This window comes from Oncorhynchus mykiss, unplaced genomic scaffold (assembly GCF_013265735.2).
Source record: "Oncorhynchus mykiss isolate Arlee unplaced genomic scaffold, USDA_OmykA_1.1 un_scaffold_188, whole genome shotgun sequence".
In the NCBI taxonomy this organism is placed as follows: Eukaryota; Metazoa; Chordata; class Actinopteri; order Salmoniformes; family Salmonidae; genus Oncorhynchus; species Oncorhynchus mykiss.
In genome coordinates this window covers 264721-279813 of record NW_023493674.1, presented here as the reverse complement: position 1 = coordinate 279813, position 15093 = coordinate 264721, and the positions used below count along the sequence as shown (strand labels likewise).

The window sequence follows — 15093 nt, the reverse complement described above, 5'->3', positions numbered from 1 at the left end:
TCTCTGTTCCACTCTATAGGTCATTGGTTCTAACCCCCTCTCTGTTCCACTCTATAGGTCATTGGTTCTAACCCCCTCTCTGTTCCACTCTATAGGTCATTGGTTCTAACCCCCTCTCTGTTCCACTCTATAGGCCATTGGTTCTAACCCCCTCTCTGTTCCACTCTATAGGTCATTGGTTCTAACCCCCTCTCTGTTCCACTCTATAGGTCATTGGTTCTAACCCCCTCTCTGTTCCACTCTATAGGTCATTGGTTCTAACCCCCTCTCTGTTCCACTCTATAGGTCATTGGTTCTAACCCCCTCTCTGTTCCACTCTATAGGTCATTGGTTCTAACCCCCTCTCTGTTCCACTCTATAGGCCATTGGTTCTAACCCCCTCTCTGTTCCACTCTATAGGTCATTGGTTCTAACCCCCTCTCTGTTCCACTCTATAGGTCATTGGTTCTAACCCCCTCTCTGTTCCACTCTATAGGTCATTGGTTCTAACCCCCTCTCTGTTCCACTCTATAGGCCATTGGTTCTAACCCCCTCTCTGTTCCACTCTATAGGTCATTGGTTCTAACCCCCTCTCTTTTCCACCCTATAGGTAATTGGTTCTAACCCCCTCTTTGTTCTACCCTATAGGTAATTGGTTCTAACCCCATCTGTTTCCACCCCCGGGTCTCTGCTGTCAGTCAGCTTCTTATAATCCCTTCTCTGTTCCATAATATAGGCCAGTGGTTCCACCCTTCTGATATTTCCCTGTTGTCTGAATCGCCCCTTCCTCTCCCCTCCTCCCCTCTGCTGGTGTAAAGGAGCTCCATGGTCAGGTTGTTAAAGGTCTATATTTGGGTCAGATGGTTTCTAGTGGTGCCTGTATCAACATCGTATAGCTGTATAATCCTACTGGAGTTGGAGAATCTATGAAACTCCTTCTTAAATATAACCTCTGGTTTAAACTCTCATTCCTTACTTTGTCAGCCTGTCAATCCCCCTCCCTGCATCAAAGCTTTAGTAACTTTGTTAACTCTGTGTTAGCTGCCTGAGTTGGTCTGGTTTCGCTGTCTCTATGTGGCCTGTGGGATGGAACTTTACAATTTGTGTAAATGTTCTGTGATGGTTGCATGGTTGTTCTGTGATGGTTGTATGAATGTTATGAGATGGTTGTATGGATGTTCTGTGATGGTTGCATGGTTGTTCTGTGATGGTTGCATGGTTGTTCTGTGATGGTTGCATGGTTGTTCTGTGATGGTTGCATGGTTGTTCTGTGATGGTTGCATGTTTGTTCTGTGATGGTTGCATGGTTGTTCTGTGATGGTTGCATGGTTGTTCTGTGATGGCTGTATGGTTGTTCTGTGATGGCTGTATGGTTGTTCTGTGATGGCTGTATGGTTGTTCTGTGATGGTTGTATGGATGTTAGGAGATGGATTGTATGAATGTTCTGTGATTGTTGTATGAATGTTATGAGATGGTTGTATGGATGTACTGTGATGGTTGCATGGTTGTTCTGTGATGGTTGCATGGTTGTTCTGTGATGGTTGCATGGTTGTTCTGTGATGGTTGTATGGATGTTAGGAGATGGATTGTATGAATGTTCTGTGATTGTTGTATGAATGTTATGAGATGGTTGTATGGATGTTCTGTGATGGCTGTATGGTTGTTCTGTGATGGTTGCATGATTGTTCTGTGATGGCTGTATGGTTGTTAGGAGATGGATTGTATGAATGTTCTGTGATTGTTGTATGAATGTTATGAGATGGTTGCATGGTTGTTCTGTGATGGTTGCATGGCTGTTCTGTGATGGTTGCATGGTTGTTCTGTGATGGTTGCATGGCTGTTCTGTGATGGTTGCATGGTTGTTCTGTGATGGTTGCATGGTTGTTCTGTGATGGTTGCATGGCTGTTCTGTGATGGCTGTATGGTTGTTAGGAGATGGATTGTATGAATGTTCTGTGATTGTTGTATGAATGTTATGAGATGGTTGTATGGATGTTATGAGATGGCTGTACGGATGTTATGAGAAGGTTGTATGAATGTTAGGAGATGGTTGTATGGATGTTATGAGAAGGTTGTATGAATGTTAGGAGATGGTTGTATGAATGTTCTGTGATGGTTGTATGGATGTTATGAGGGGCCTCCCGAGTGGCTCAGTAGTCTAAGGCTGTGCCACTAGAGATCCTGGGTTCGAGTCCAGGCTCTATCGCAGCCGGCAGCGACCGGGAGACCCATGAGACGGCATCCAGGTTAGGGGAGGGCTCTTGTCCCAATCCACACTAGCTACTCCTGTGGTGGGCCGGGTGCAATGCATGCTGACACGGTCGCCAGGTGTACGGTGTTTCCTCCCACACGTTGGTGCGGCTGGCTTCTGGCTTAAGCGGGCATTGTGTCAAGAAGCAGTGCGGCTTGGCTGGGTTGTATTTCAGAGGACGCATGGCTCTCGACCTTCGCCTCGAGTCCGTCGCCGCAAGTCCGTCGCCTCGAGTCCGTCGCCGCGAGTCCGTCGCCGCGAGTCCGTCGCCTCGAGTCCGTCGCCGCGAGTCCATAAGGGAGTTGCAGCGATGGGACAAGACTGTATCTATCAGTTGGATACCACGAAATTGGGGAGAAAAAGGGGTAAAAATTCAAAGTAAATTATATCCTGTGATGGTTGTATGAATGTTCTGTGATGGTTGTGTGGAGGTTCCTCCCAATACATTGAGGTTGACAGGTCTTCATAGTGTTCTCTGACCCTGAGGTAGTGTTAGGGGTCAGGGTTAGGTAGGGTTAGTGAGGTAGGGTTAGGGGTCAGGGTTAGGTAGGGTTACTGAGGTAGGGTTAGGGTTCAGGGTTAGGTAGGGTTAGTGAGGTAGGGTTGGGGTTCAGGGTTAGGTAGGGTTACTGAGGTAGTGTTAGGGGTCAGGGTTAGGTAGGGTTACTGAGGTAGGGTTGGGGGTCAGGGTTAGGTAGGGTTAGTGAGGTAGGGTTAGGGGTCAGGGTTAGGTAGGGTTAGTGAGGTAGGGTTAGGGGTCAGGGTTAGGTAGGGTTAGTGAGGTAGGGTTAGGGGTCAGGGTTAGGTAGGGTTACTGAGGTAGGGTTAGGGGTCAGGGTTAGGTAGGGTTACTGAGGTAGGGTTGGGGTTCAGGGTTAGGTAGGGTTACTGAGGTAGGGTTAGGGGTCAGGGTTAGGTAGGGTTACTGAGGTAGGGTTGGGGGTCAGGGTTAGGTAGGGTTACTGAGGTAGGGTTAGGGGTCAGGGTTAGGTAGGGTTAGTGAGGTAGGGTTAGGGATCAGGGTTAGGTAGGGTTAGTGAGGTAGGGTTAGGGGTCAGGGTTAGGTAGGGTTACTGAGGTAGGGTTGGGGTTCAGGGTTAGGTAGGGTTACTGAGGTAGTGTTAGGGGTCAGGGTTAGGTAGGGTTACTGAGGTAGGGTTGGGGGTCAGGGTTAGGTAGGGTTACTGAGGTAGGGTTAGGGGTCAGGGTTAGGTAGGGTTACTGAGGTAGGGTTGGGGGTCAGGGTTAGGTATGGTTACTGAGGTAGGGTTAGGGGTCAGGGTTAGGTAGGGTTAGTGGAGTAGGGTTAGGGGTCTGGGTTGTTTGTTTGGTAGGGTTAGTTTGATAGACAGGTGTCAGATTTAGTGTCTGAGCCTGAACCAACTGACCTCTAAACTCTAACCTCTGACCTAGAAGTCTTATGAATAGCTCTCTGGCATTGCTGTCTGACCTCGTACCCGACAGGAAGTCTGAGGTCTTATGCAACACACAACTCTGTCCTCCAGACTTCCAAATGACATCAATGTATGATTTAGGTAAAAGCCCACCCGACAGAGAGTGATCTGAAGCTGGGATTGGCCTGTCGTAAAGCATCTTACAGGCTAGCTTAGGGGTTTCAATCCTAGCTCTGTACATATGAACATGTCCTTAGGCAGCTTTCCACTCCCTAAGACACCATGTCATTAGCTATGGCACAGTCTGATGTGAGCCTGATACCTGCTACCTACCTGCTAACCTGCCTCAACACTTCAACCTACCTGCTGCTTGCCCTCAACATCACAGAGTTCTATCAGGTTCTACTGGGTTCACTCGGGTTCTACTAGATTCTACCAGGTTCTAACAGGTTCTGAGGTTCTACCAGGTTCTATTAGGGTCTATCATACTGTTCCACTGTTCTCAGGGCGGGGTATCACCAAACATAGAGGTGAGCATTCACCAAGGTTAGAAGTTGGCTTTAGACTTAGAGAGTGGAGGTGGCTTTAGGCTTAGAGAGTGGAGGTGGCTTTAGGCTTAGAGAGTGGAGGTGGCTTTAGGCTTAGAGAGTGGAGGTGGCTTTAGGCTTAGAGAGTGGAGGTGGCTTTAGGATTAGACGTTGGGTTTCGGGTTAGAGGTTGGAGATGGTCAGACAGGACCAGATTAACAGGAAGAGGAGGGGGCTGAGAGGCTTTGGTCCTGATAACATTAGTGGAACATGACCTAATGAGGCCAGACAGACCTGCTCCATGTGCTCTATACATACTGCCCAGCCTCCCTACAGCCACAGCTCTTCCAGGCCAGAGGCCTGGTACCAAAGTACCATATCAGACCTCATGTATTGAGCCTGGATGATACAGCAAAACCTATAGTTACTACATCATGGAAAACCCAAACATGTCTGGTCTGTTGTATGTCAGCACGTCTGTTGTATGTCAGCGCGTCTGTCGTCTGTCAGCACGTCTGTTGTATGTCAGCACGTCTGTCAGCACGTCTGTTGTATGTCAGCACGTCTGTTGTATGTCAGCACGTCTGTCGTCTGTCAGCACGTCTGTCAGCACGTCTGTCAGCACGTCTGTCAGCACGTCTGTTGTATGTCAGATCGTCTGTCGTATGTCAGCACGTCTGTCAGCACGTCTGTCGTCTGTCAGCACGTCTGTCAGCACGTCTGTTGTATGTCAGATCGTCTGTCGTATGTCAGCACGTCTGTCAGCACGTCTGTCGTCTGTCAGCACGTCTGTCGTCTGTCAGCACGTCTGTCAGCACGTCTGTTGTATGTCAGATCGTCTGTCGTATGTCAGCACGTCTGTCAGCACGTCTGTCGTCTGTCAGCACGTCTGTCAGCACGTCTGTCGTCTGTCAGCACGTCTGTCAGCACGTCTGTCATCTGTCAGCACGTCTGCCGTATACCCGTACATGTTCGTGGTTTGTCCATACATCCAGACAGTACATATTTAGTCCACAATAACATTTGGACCAGATTTCTGTTTTCAACAGTCAGAGCAGTGATGTCATAGAATGAGCTGAATGACAGTGTAGATCCCCTACTCCACACCTGGTGATGTCATATCTTCTTTTTCATCTGCTGCCCTAGGTATATCAACAAGGCACGTCGTCTCTTCATACTAGGCTGTACTGTCCAGCCCAATGGTAGAGTCTCTCCATGCTAGGCTGTACTGTCCTGCCCAATGGTAGAGTCTCTCCATGCAAGGCTGTACTGTCCAGCCCAATGGTAGAGTCTCTCCATGCTAGAATGTACTGTCCAGCCCAATGGTAGAGTCTCTCCACAATAGGCTGTACTGTCCAGCCCAATGATAGAGTCTCTCCATACAAGGCCGTACTGTCCAGCCCAATGGTAGATTGTCTCCATACAAGGCCGTACTGTCCAGCCCAATGGTAGAGTCTCTCCATGCTAGGCTGTACTGTCCAGCCCAATGGTAGAGTCTCTCCATGCTAGGCTGTACTGTCCAGCCCAATGGTAAAGTCTCTCCATGCTAGGCTGTACTGTCCAGCCCCATTGTAGATTCTCTCCATGCTAGGCTGTACTGTCCAGCCCAATGGTAAAGTCTCTCCATGCTAGGCTGTACTGTCCAGCCCCATGGTAGAGTCTCTCCATGCTAGGCTGTACTGTCCAGCTCCATGGTCTGAGTCTGAAGATGCTAGGCTGTGTGGTGGCTGTGGAGCCGCATGTTAGGAGTTCTTGGTTTATTTATTTTTATTTTTTTTCCTTTGATGATGACTTCAATAAATAACAAATATATTTATATATCATATATAGCCATGTAGAAACTACATGTATTTCACATAACTTAAATAATAATTTATATGTACAGCCCCCCCTTCATAATAAGGAAATATATTCCATAATGTCTATGGTCGAGTTGTGTGTTTACGTCCTGCGGTGTTTCCGTGACAACGCACAGACACAGGAAGTGTCTATCCGTATCCAGCGCCAGCCCACAGAGGTCCGGTCCTGCGTCAGAGCTCTGACGTACGTCTGAGAGGTCTTACACTGCGAGTTCCAGTGTTTGTCATCGATGCCACGACAGCCGCTCTTAAAAGGTTTGGCAGTCCGACACTTGGTCTCATAGAAGTACTGCTTAACAAAGTTGCTTTCGGCGGTTCCCATCTTTATCTGATCCAGGACGGTGACCTGACGACCCCTGATGTCCACCGCATTCGTCTTGTCTGTCACCCACTGTGATTGGCTGTCACAGACAGAGTACTCCCCGCGGTAACTCTTGTGTTCTGCGTATCTCTTCCTGCGGGTCTTGTTGGTTCTGTCAGAGCTGCCCACATAGTCATCTATAGAGTAGAGCGGAGGAGGCTGCAGGGGAGCCCGCTCACTCAGCAGGACCCGGGGAGAGTTGTAGTGTTTCTGCTGCTCCAGCAGGTCAGACGACCTGGGCTGGTACAGCGAGCTGCGCCTCTCCAGGAATCTACTGTCGTCCAGAGGGGTGTCAATGGCGAGCAGGCCCAACGGTGGCAATGTGTCCCGGGCCTGCCTGTCCTGGCCCTCACCCTGCCTCCCCCGGCCGCGGGTCAGGTCCGCCTGCAGCAGCTGGATGATGAGGGAGTTGATGGGGTCCTGGGTGGGCGGGGGCTGCTGGCGCTCCATGTGCGTTGCCTGGATACCGTAGAGGTACGCTAGGAACAACACATACAGCAACATGGACATCACTAGATTCACCTGTAAGATCTGTGGAGTAGAGACAGAATATCAGTTATTAATCACCTATAATCAATAATTACACCACTAGATTCACCTGTAAGATCTGTGGAGTAGAGGAGACAGGATATCAGTTATTAATCACCTATAATCAATAATTACACCACTAGATTCACCTGTAAAATCTGTGGAGTAGAGGATTCAGAATATCAGTTATTAATCACCTATAATCAGTAATTACACCACTAGATTCACCTGTAAGATCTGTGGAGTATAGGAAACAGAATATAAGTTATTAATCACCTATAATCAATAATTACACCACTAGATTCACCTGTAAGTTCTGTGGAGTAGAGACAGAATATCAGTTATTAATCACCTATAATCAATAATTACACCACTAGATTCACCTGTAAGATCTGTGGAGTAGAGGAGACAGACTATCAGGTATGAATCACCTATAATCAATAATTACACCACTAGATTCAGTTATTCTGGATTCAGTTACTGATTCAGATACTGATTCAGATACTGATTCAGATCAGTTATAATTTATTAATCACCTGGAGCATTATCAATGTTTTATATTCTGAATCTAGAATCATGCCAAAATGCTAATAGAATTAGTCCTGGAGCATTATGAATGTTGTTTTATGTTCTGAATCTAGAATCATGCCAAAATGCTAATGGAATTAGTCCTGGAACATTATCAATGTTTTATATTCTGAATCTAGAATCATGCCAAAATGCTAATAGAATTAGTCCTAGAACATTATGAATGTTGTTTTATATTCTGAATCTAGAATCATGACAAAATGCTAATGGAATTAGCCCTGGAGCATTATCAATGTTTTATATTCTGAATCTAGAATCATGCCAAAATGCTAATAGAATTAGTCCTAGAACATTATGAATGTTGTTTTATATTCTGAATCTAGAATCATGACAAAATGCTAATGGAATTAGCCCTGGAGCATTATGAATGTTGTTTTATGTTCTGAATCTAGAATCATGCCAAAATGCTAATAGAATTAGCCCTGGAGCATTATGAATGTTGTTTTATGTTCTGAATCTAGAATCATGCCAAAATGCTAATAGAATTAGTCCTAGAACATTATCAATGTTGTTTTATGTTCTGAATCTTGAATCATGCCAAAATGCTAATAGAATTAGTCCTGGAACATTATGAATGTTGTTTTATGTTCTGAATCTAGAATCATGCCAAAATGCTAATAGAATTAGTCCTAGAACATTATCAATGTTGTTTTATGTTCTCAATCTTGAATCATGCCAAAATGCTAATAGAATTAGTCCTGGAACATTATGAATGTTGTTTTATGTTCTGAATCTAGAATCATGCCAAAATGCTAATGGCAATAGTCCTGGAGCATTATGAATGTTGTTTTATATTCTGAATCTAGAATCATGCCAAAATGCTAATGGAATTAGTCCTGGAACATTATGAATGTTGTTTTATGTTCTGAATCTAGAATCATGCCAAAATGCTAATAGAATTAGTCCTGGAACATTATGAATGTTGTTTTATGTTCTGAATCTAGAATCATGCCAAAATGCTAATGGCATTAGTCCTGGAACATTATGAATGTTGTTTTATGTTCTGAATCTAGATTCATGCCAAAATGCTAATAGAATTAGTCCTGGAACATTATGAATGTTGTTTTATGTTCTGAATCTAGAATCATGCCAAAATGCTAATGGAATTAGTCCTGGAACATTATGAATGTTGTTTTATGTTCTAAATCTAGAATCATGCCAAAATGCTAATAGAATTAGTCCTGGAACATTATGAATGTTGTTTTATGTTCTGAATCTAGAATCATGCCAAAATGCTAATGGAATTAGTCCTGGAACATTATGAATGTTGTTTTATGTTCTGAATCTAGAATCATGCCAAAATGCTAATGGAATTAGTCCTGGAGCATTATGAATGTTGTTTTATATTCTGAATCTAGAATCATGCCAAAATGCTAATGGAATTAGTCCTGGAGCATTATGAATGTTGTTTTATATTCTGAATCTAGAATCATGCCAAAATGCTAATAGAATTAGTCCTGGAACATTATGAATGCTGTTTTATATTCTGAATCTAGAATCATGCCAAAATGCTAATGGAATTAGTCCTGGAGCATTATGAATGTTTTATATTCTGAATCTAGAATCATGACAAAATGCTAATAGAATTAGTCCTGGAGCATTATGAATGTTGTTTTATATTCTGAATCTAGAATCATGACAAAATGCTAATAGAATTAGTCCTGGAGCATTATGAATGTTTTATATTCTGAATCTAGAATCATGACAAAATGCTAATAGAATTAGTCCTGGAGCATTATCAATGTTTTATATTCTGAATCTAGAATCATGCCAAAATGCTAATAGAATTAGTCCTGGAACATTATCAATGTTGTTTTATGTTCTGAATCTAGAATCATACCAAAATTCTAATAGAATTAGTCCTGGAGCATTATGAATGTTGTTTTATGTTCTGAATCTAGAATCATGCCAAAATGCTAATGGAATTAGTCCTGGAGCATTGTGAATGTTTTATATTCTGAATCTAGAATCATGCCAAAATGCTAATGGAATTAGTCCTGGAGCATTATGAATGTTGTTTTATATTCTGAATCTAGAATCATGCCAAAATGCTAATGGAATTAGTCCTGGAGCATTATGAATGCTGTTTTATATTCTGAATCTAGAATCATGCCAAAATGCTAATGGAATTAGTCCTGGAGCATTATGAATGTTTTATATTCTGAATCTAGAATCATGACAAAATGCTAATAGAATTAGTTCTGGAGCATTATGAATGTTTTATATTCTGAATCTAGAATCATGACAAAATGCTAATAGAATTAGTCCTGGAGCATTATCAATGTTTTATATTCTGAATCTAGAATCATGCCAAAATGCTAATATAATTAGTCCTGGAACATTATCAATGTTGTTTTATGTTCTGAATCTAGAATCATACCAAAATTCTAATAGAATTAGTCCTGGAGCATTATGAATGTTGTTTTATATTCTGAATCTAGAATCATGCCAAAATGCTAATAGAATTAGTCCTGGAACATTATGAATGTTGTTTTATGTTCTGAATCTAGAATCATGCCAAAATGCTAATAGAATTAGTCCTGGAACATTATGAATGTTGTTTTATGTTCTGAATCTAGAATCATGCCAAAATGCTAATGGAATTAGTCCTGGAGCATTGTGAATGTTGTTTTATATTCTGAATCTAGAATCATGCCAAAATGCTAATAGAATTAGTCCTGGAACATTATGAATGTTGTTTTATGTTCTGAATCTAGAATCATGCCAAAATGCTAATGGAATTAGTCCTGGAACATTATGAATGTTGTTTTATGTTCTAAATCTAGAATCATGCCAAAATGCTAATAGAATTAGTCCTGGAACATTATGAATGTTGTTTTATGTTCTGAATCTAGAATCATGCCAAAATGCTAATGGAATTAGTCCTGGAACATTATGAATGTTGTTTTATGTTCTGAATCTAGAATCATGCCAAAATGCTAATGGAATTAGTCCTGGAGCATTATGAATGTTGTTTTATATTCTGAATCTAGAATCATGCCAAAATGCTAATGGAATTAGTCCTGGAGCATTATGAATGTTGTTTTATATTCTGAATCTAGAATCATGCCAAAATGCTAATAGAATTAGTCCTGGAACATTATGAATGCTGTTTTATATTCTGAATCTAGAATCATGCCAAAATGCTAATGGAATTAGTCCTGGAGCATTATGAATGTTTTATATTCTGAATCTAGAATCATGACAAAATGCTAATAGAATTAGTCCTGGAGCATTATGAATGTTGTTTTATATTCTGAATCTAGAATCATGACAAAATGCTAATAGAATTAGTCCTGGAGCATTATGAATGTTGTTTTATATTCTGAATCTAGAATCATGCCAAAATGCTAATGGAATTAGTCCTGGAGCATTATGAATGTTTTATATTCTGAATCTAGAATCATGACAAAATGCTAATAGAATTAGTCCTGGAGCATTATGAATGTTTTATATTCTGAATCTAGAATCATGACAAAATGCTAATAGAATTAGTCCTGGAGCATTATCAATGTTTTATATTCTGAATCTAGAATCATGCCAAAATGCTAATAGAATTAGTCCTGGAACATTATCAATGTTGTTTTATGTTCTGAATCTAGAATCATACCAAAATTCTAATATAATTAGTCCTGGAGCATTATGAATGTTGTTTTATGTTCTGAATCTAGAATCATGCCAAAATGCTAATGGAATTAGTCCTGGAGCATTATGAATGTTTTATATTCTGAATCTAGAATCATGCCAAAATGCTAATGGAATTAGTCCTGGAGCATTATGAATGTTGTTTTATATTCTGAATCTAGAATCATGCCAAAATGCTAATGGAATTAGTCCTGGAGCATTATGAATGCTGTTTTATATTCTGAATCTAGAATCATGCCAAAATGCTAATGGAATTAGTCCTGGAGCATTATGAATGTTTTATATTCTGAATCTAGAATCATGACAAAATGCTAATAGAATTAGTTCTGGAGCATTATGAATGTTTTATATTCTGAATCTAGAATCATGACAAAATGCTAATAGAATTAGTCCTGGAGCATTATCAATGTTTTATATTCTGAATCTAGAATCATGCCAAAATGCTAATATAATTAGTCCTGGAACATTATCAATGTTGTTTTATGTTCTGAATCTAGAATCATACCAAAATTCTAATAGAATTAGTCCTGGAGCATTATGAATGTTGTTTTATGTTCTGAATCTAGAATCATGCCAAAATGCTAATAGAATTAGTCCTGGAACATTATGAATGTTGTTTTATGTTCTGAATCTAGAATCATGCCAAAATGCTAATGGAATTAGTCCTGGAGCATTATGAATGTTGTTTTATATTCTGAATCTAGAATCATGCCAAAATGCTAATAGAATTAGTCCTGGAACATTATGAATGTTGTTTTATGTTCTGAATCTAGAATCATGCCAAAATGCTAATGGAATTAGTCCTGGAGCATTATGAATGTTGTTTTATGTTCTGAATCTAGAATCATGCCAAAATGCTAATGGAATTAGTCCTGGAGCATTATGAATGTTTTATATTCTGAATCTAGAATCATGCCAAAATGCTAATGGAATTAGTCCTGGAGCATTATGAATGTTGTTTTATGTTCTGAATCTAGAATCATGACAAAATACTAATAGAATTAGTCCTGGAACATTATGAATGTTTTATATTCTGAATCTAGAATCATGCCAAAATGCTAATAGAATTAGTCCTGGAGCATTATGAATGTTTTATATTCTGAATCTAGAATCATGCCAAAATGCTAATATAATTAGTCCTGGAGCATTATGAATGTTGTTTTATGTTCTGAATCTAGAATCATGCCAAAATGCTAATATAATTAGTCCTGGAGCATTATGAATGTTGTTTTATGTTCTGAATCTAGAATCATGCCAAAATGCTAATGGAATTAGTCCTGGAACATTATGAATGCTGTTTTATGAATGGAAAGGCACTGGAGCGATGAACCACTCTTGATGTCTCTGCCTGGCCGGCTGAGTAACTGGCTTACTGGTGCTCTTCCATGCCGTCCCTAGGAGGGGTGCGTCACTTGAGTGGGTTGAGTCACTGACATGATCTTCCTGTCCGGGTTGGCCCCACCCCCCTCGGGTTTGTTCCGGGGGGGACATCTTCGTGGGCTATACTTGGCCTTGTCTCAGGGTAGTAAGTTGGTGGTTGAAGATATCCCTCTAGTAGTGTGGGGGCTGTGCTGTGCCTGTCCGGGGGATTCATTGGATGGGGTCACAGTGTCAGCCGACCCCTCCTGTCTCAGGCTCCAATATTTATGCTGCAATAGTTTGGGTCAGGGGGGTAGGGTCAGTCTGTTATATCTGGAGTATTTCTCCTGTCTTATCGGGTGTCCTGTGTGAATTTAAGTATGCTCTGTCTAATTCTCTCCCTCCCCTCCCGGAGGACCTGAGCCTCAGGACAATCTGGCCTGATGACTCCTTGCTGTCCCCAGTCCACCTGGCCGTGCTGCTGCTCCAGTTTCAACTGTTCTGCCTGCGGCTATGGAACCCTGGCCTGTTCACCGGACATTCTACCTGTCCCGGACCTGCTGTTTTCGACTCTCTCTCTCTACCGCACCTGCTGTCTCTAACTTTGAATGATCGTCTATGAAAAGCCAACTGACATTTACTCCTGAGGTGCTGACCTGTTGCACCCTTTACAACCACTGTCATTATTATTATTATTTGACCCTGCTGGTCATCTATGAACGTTTGAATATCTTGGCCATGTTCTGTTATAATCTCAACCCGACATAGCCAGAAGAGGACTGGCCGTCCCTCTCCCCCTCTCTAGGGAGTTTTTCCTAGCCACTGTGCTTCTGCTTGTGTTTGGGATTTAGGCTGGGTTTCTGTACAGCACTTTGTGACATCAGCTGATGTAAAAAGGGCTTTATAAATACATTTGATTGATTGATTTTATGTTCTGAATCTAGAAAATCATGACAAAATGACTAGGAGTAGGAGGAGGGGGAGAGGGACTAGGAGGAGGAGGAGAAGGGGGAGAGGGTCTAGGAGGAGGAGGGGGGCTAGGAGGATGAGGGGGAGAGGGCCTAGGAGGAGAAGGAGGGGGAGGGGGACTAGGAGGAGGAGGGGGAGGGGGACTAGAAGGAGGAGGGGGGAGATGGACTAGGAGGAGGAGGAGGGGGAGAGGGACTAGGAGGAGGAGGGGGACAAGGAGGAGGAGAAGGACTAGGAGGAGGAGGAGGGGGACTAGGAGGAGGAGGAGGAGGGGGACTAGGAGGAGGAGAAGGGGGAGATGGACTAGGAGGAGGGGGAGGTGGAGGAGGGGGAGGTGGACTAGGAGGAGGGGGAGAGGGACTAGGAGGAGGAGGGGGACTAGGAGTAGGAGGGGGACAAGGAGGAGGAGGGGGGGACTAGGAGGAGGAGGGGGGGACTAGGAGGAGGAGGAGGACAAGGAGGAAGGGGAGAGGGACTAGGAGGAGGAGAGGGGGGAGGGGGACTGGGGGGCGAGGAGGGGGAGGGGGACTAGGAGGAGGAGGAGGGGGACTAGGAGGAGAAGGGGGAGGGACTAGGAGGAGGAGGAGGGGAGAGGGACTAGGAGGAGGAGGAGGGGGAGAGATTAGGACTAGGAGGAGGAGGGGGAGGAGGACTAGGAGGGGTAGGAGGACTAGGAGGGGGAGGAGGACTAGTAGGAGGAGGGGTAGGGGGACTAGGAGGAGGAGGGGGAGGAGGACTAGGAGGGGAGGAGGACTAGGGGGAGGAGGGGGAGGAGGACTAGGAAGGGGAGGGGGAGGGGGACTAGGAGGAGAAGGGGGACTAGGAGGAGGAGGAGGAGGGGGAGGGGGACTAGGAGGAGGATTGGGATTAGGAGGAGGAGGGGAGAGGAACTAGCAGGAGGAGGGGGAGAGGGACTAGGAGGAGGAGGGGAGAGGGACTAGGAGGAGGAGGGGTACAGGGACTAGGAGGGGGAGGGGTACTAGGAGGAGGAGGGGGACTAGGAGGAGGAGGAGGACTAGGAGGAGGAGGGGGAGGAGGACTAGGAGGGGGAGGGTGACTAGGATGAGGGGGAGGGGGAGAGGGACTAGGAGGAGGGGGAGGGGGACTAGGAGGAGGAGGAGGGGGAGAGAGACTAGGAGGAGGAGGGGGTGGGGGAGGAGGAGGAGGGGGAGGGGGACTAGGAGGAGGAGGTGGGGGACAAGGAGGAGGAGGAGGAGGGGGACTAGGAGCTGGAGAAGGAGGAGTGGGAATAGGAGGAGGAAGGGGACTCGGAGGAGGAGGAGGAGGGGGACTAAGATGTGGAGGGGTAGAGGGACTAGGAGGAGGAGGAGGAGGGAGAGGGGGACTAGGAGGAGGAGGACGGGGACTAGGAGGAGAAGGGGGAGGGACTAGGAGGAGGAGGAGGGGAGAGGGAGGAGGAGGAGGGGGAGAGATTAGGACTAGGAGGAGGAGGGGGAGGAGGACTAGGAGGGGTAGGAGGACTAGGAGGGGGAGGAGGACTAGTAGGAGGAGGGGTAGGGGGACTAGGAGGAGGAGGGGGAGGAGGACTAGGAGGGGAGGAGGACTAGGGGGAGGAGGGGGAGGAGGACTAGGAAGGGGAGGGGGAGGGGGACTAGGAGGAGAAGGGGGAGA

The 15093-nt window shown here is 44.3% G+C and overlaps 1 protein-coding gene across 1 annotated transcript in view; it reads right to left on the bottom strand.

Moving 5' to 3' along the window:
* Window positions 1–3467: 3467 nt before the first annotated feature.
* The window catches only part of LOC110516397 (neurotrophin-3-like), a 119692-nt gene continuing 108066 nt past the window's right edge, over window positions 3468–15093 (bottom strand). Inside the window, exon 2 of the mRNA XM_036972630.1 lies at window positions 3468–6903. Coding sequence (XP_036828525.1) covers window positions 6094–6903 — 810 coding nt within the window. The 3' untranslated portion in view covers window positions 3468–6093. The remainder of the gene's footprint in view (window positions 6904–15093) is intronic.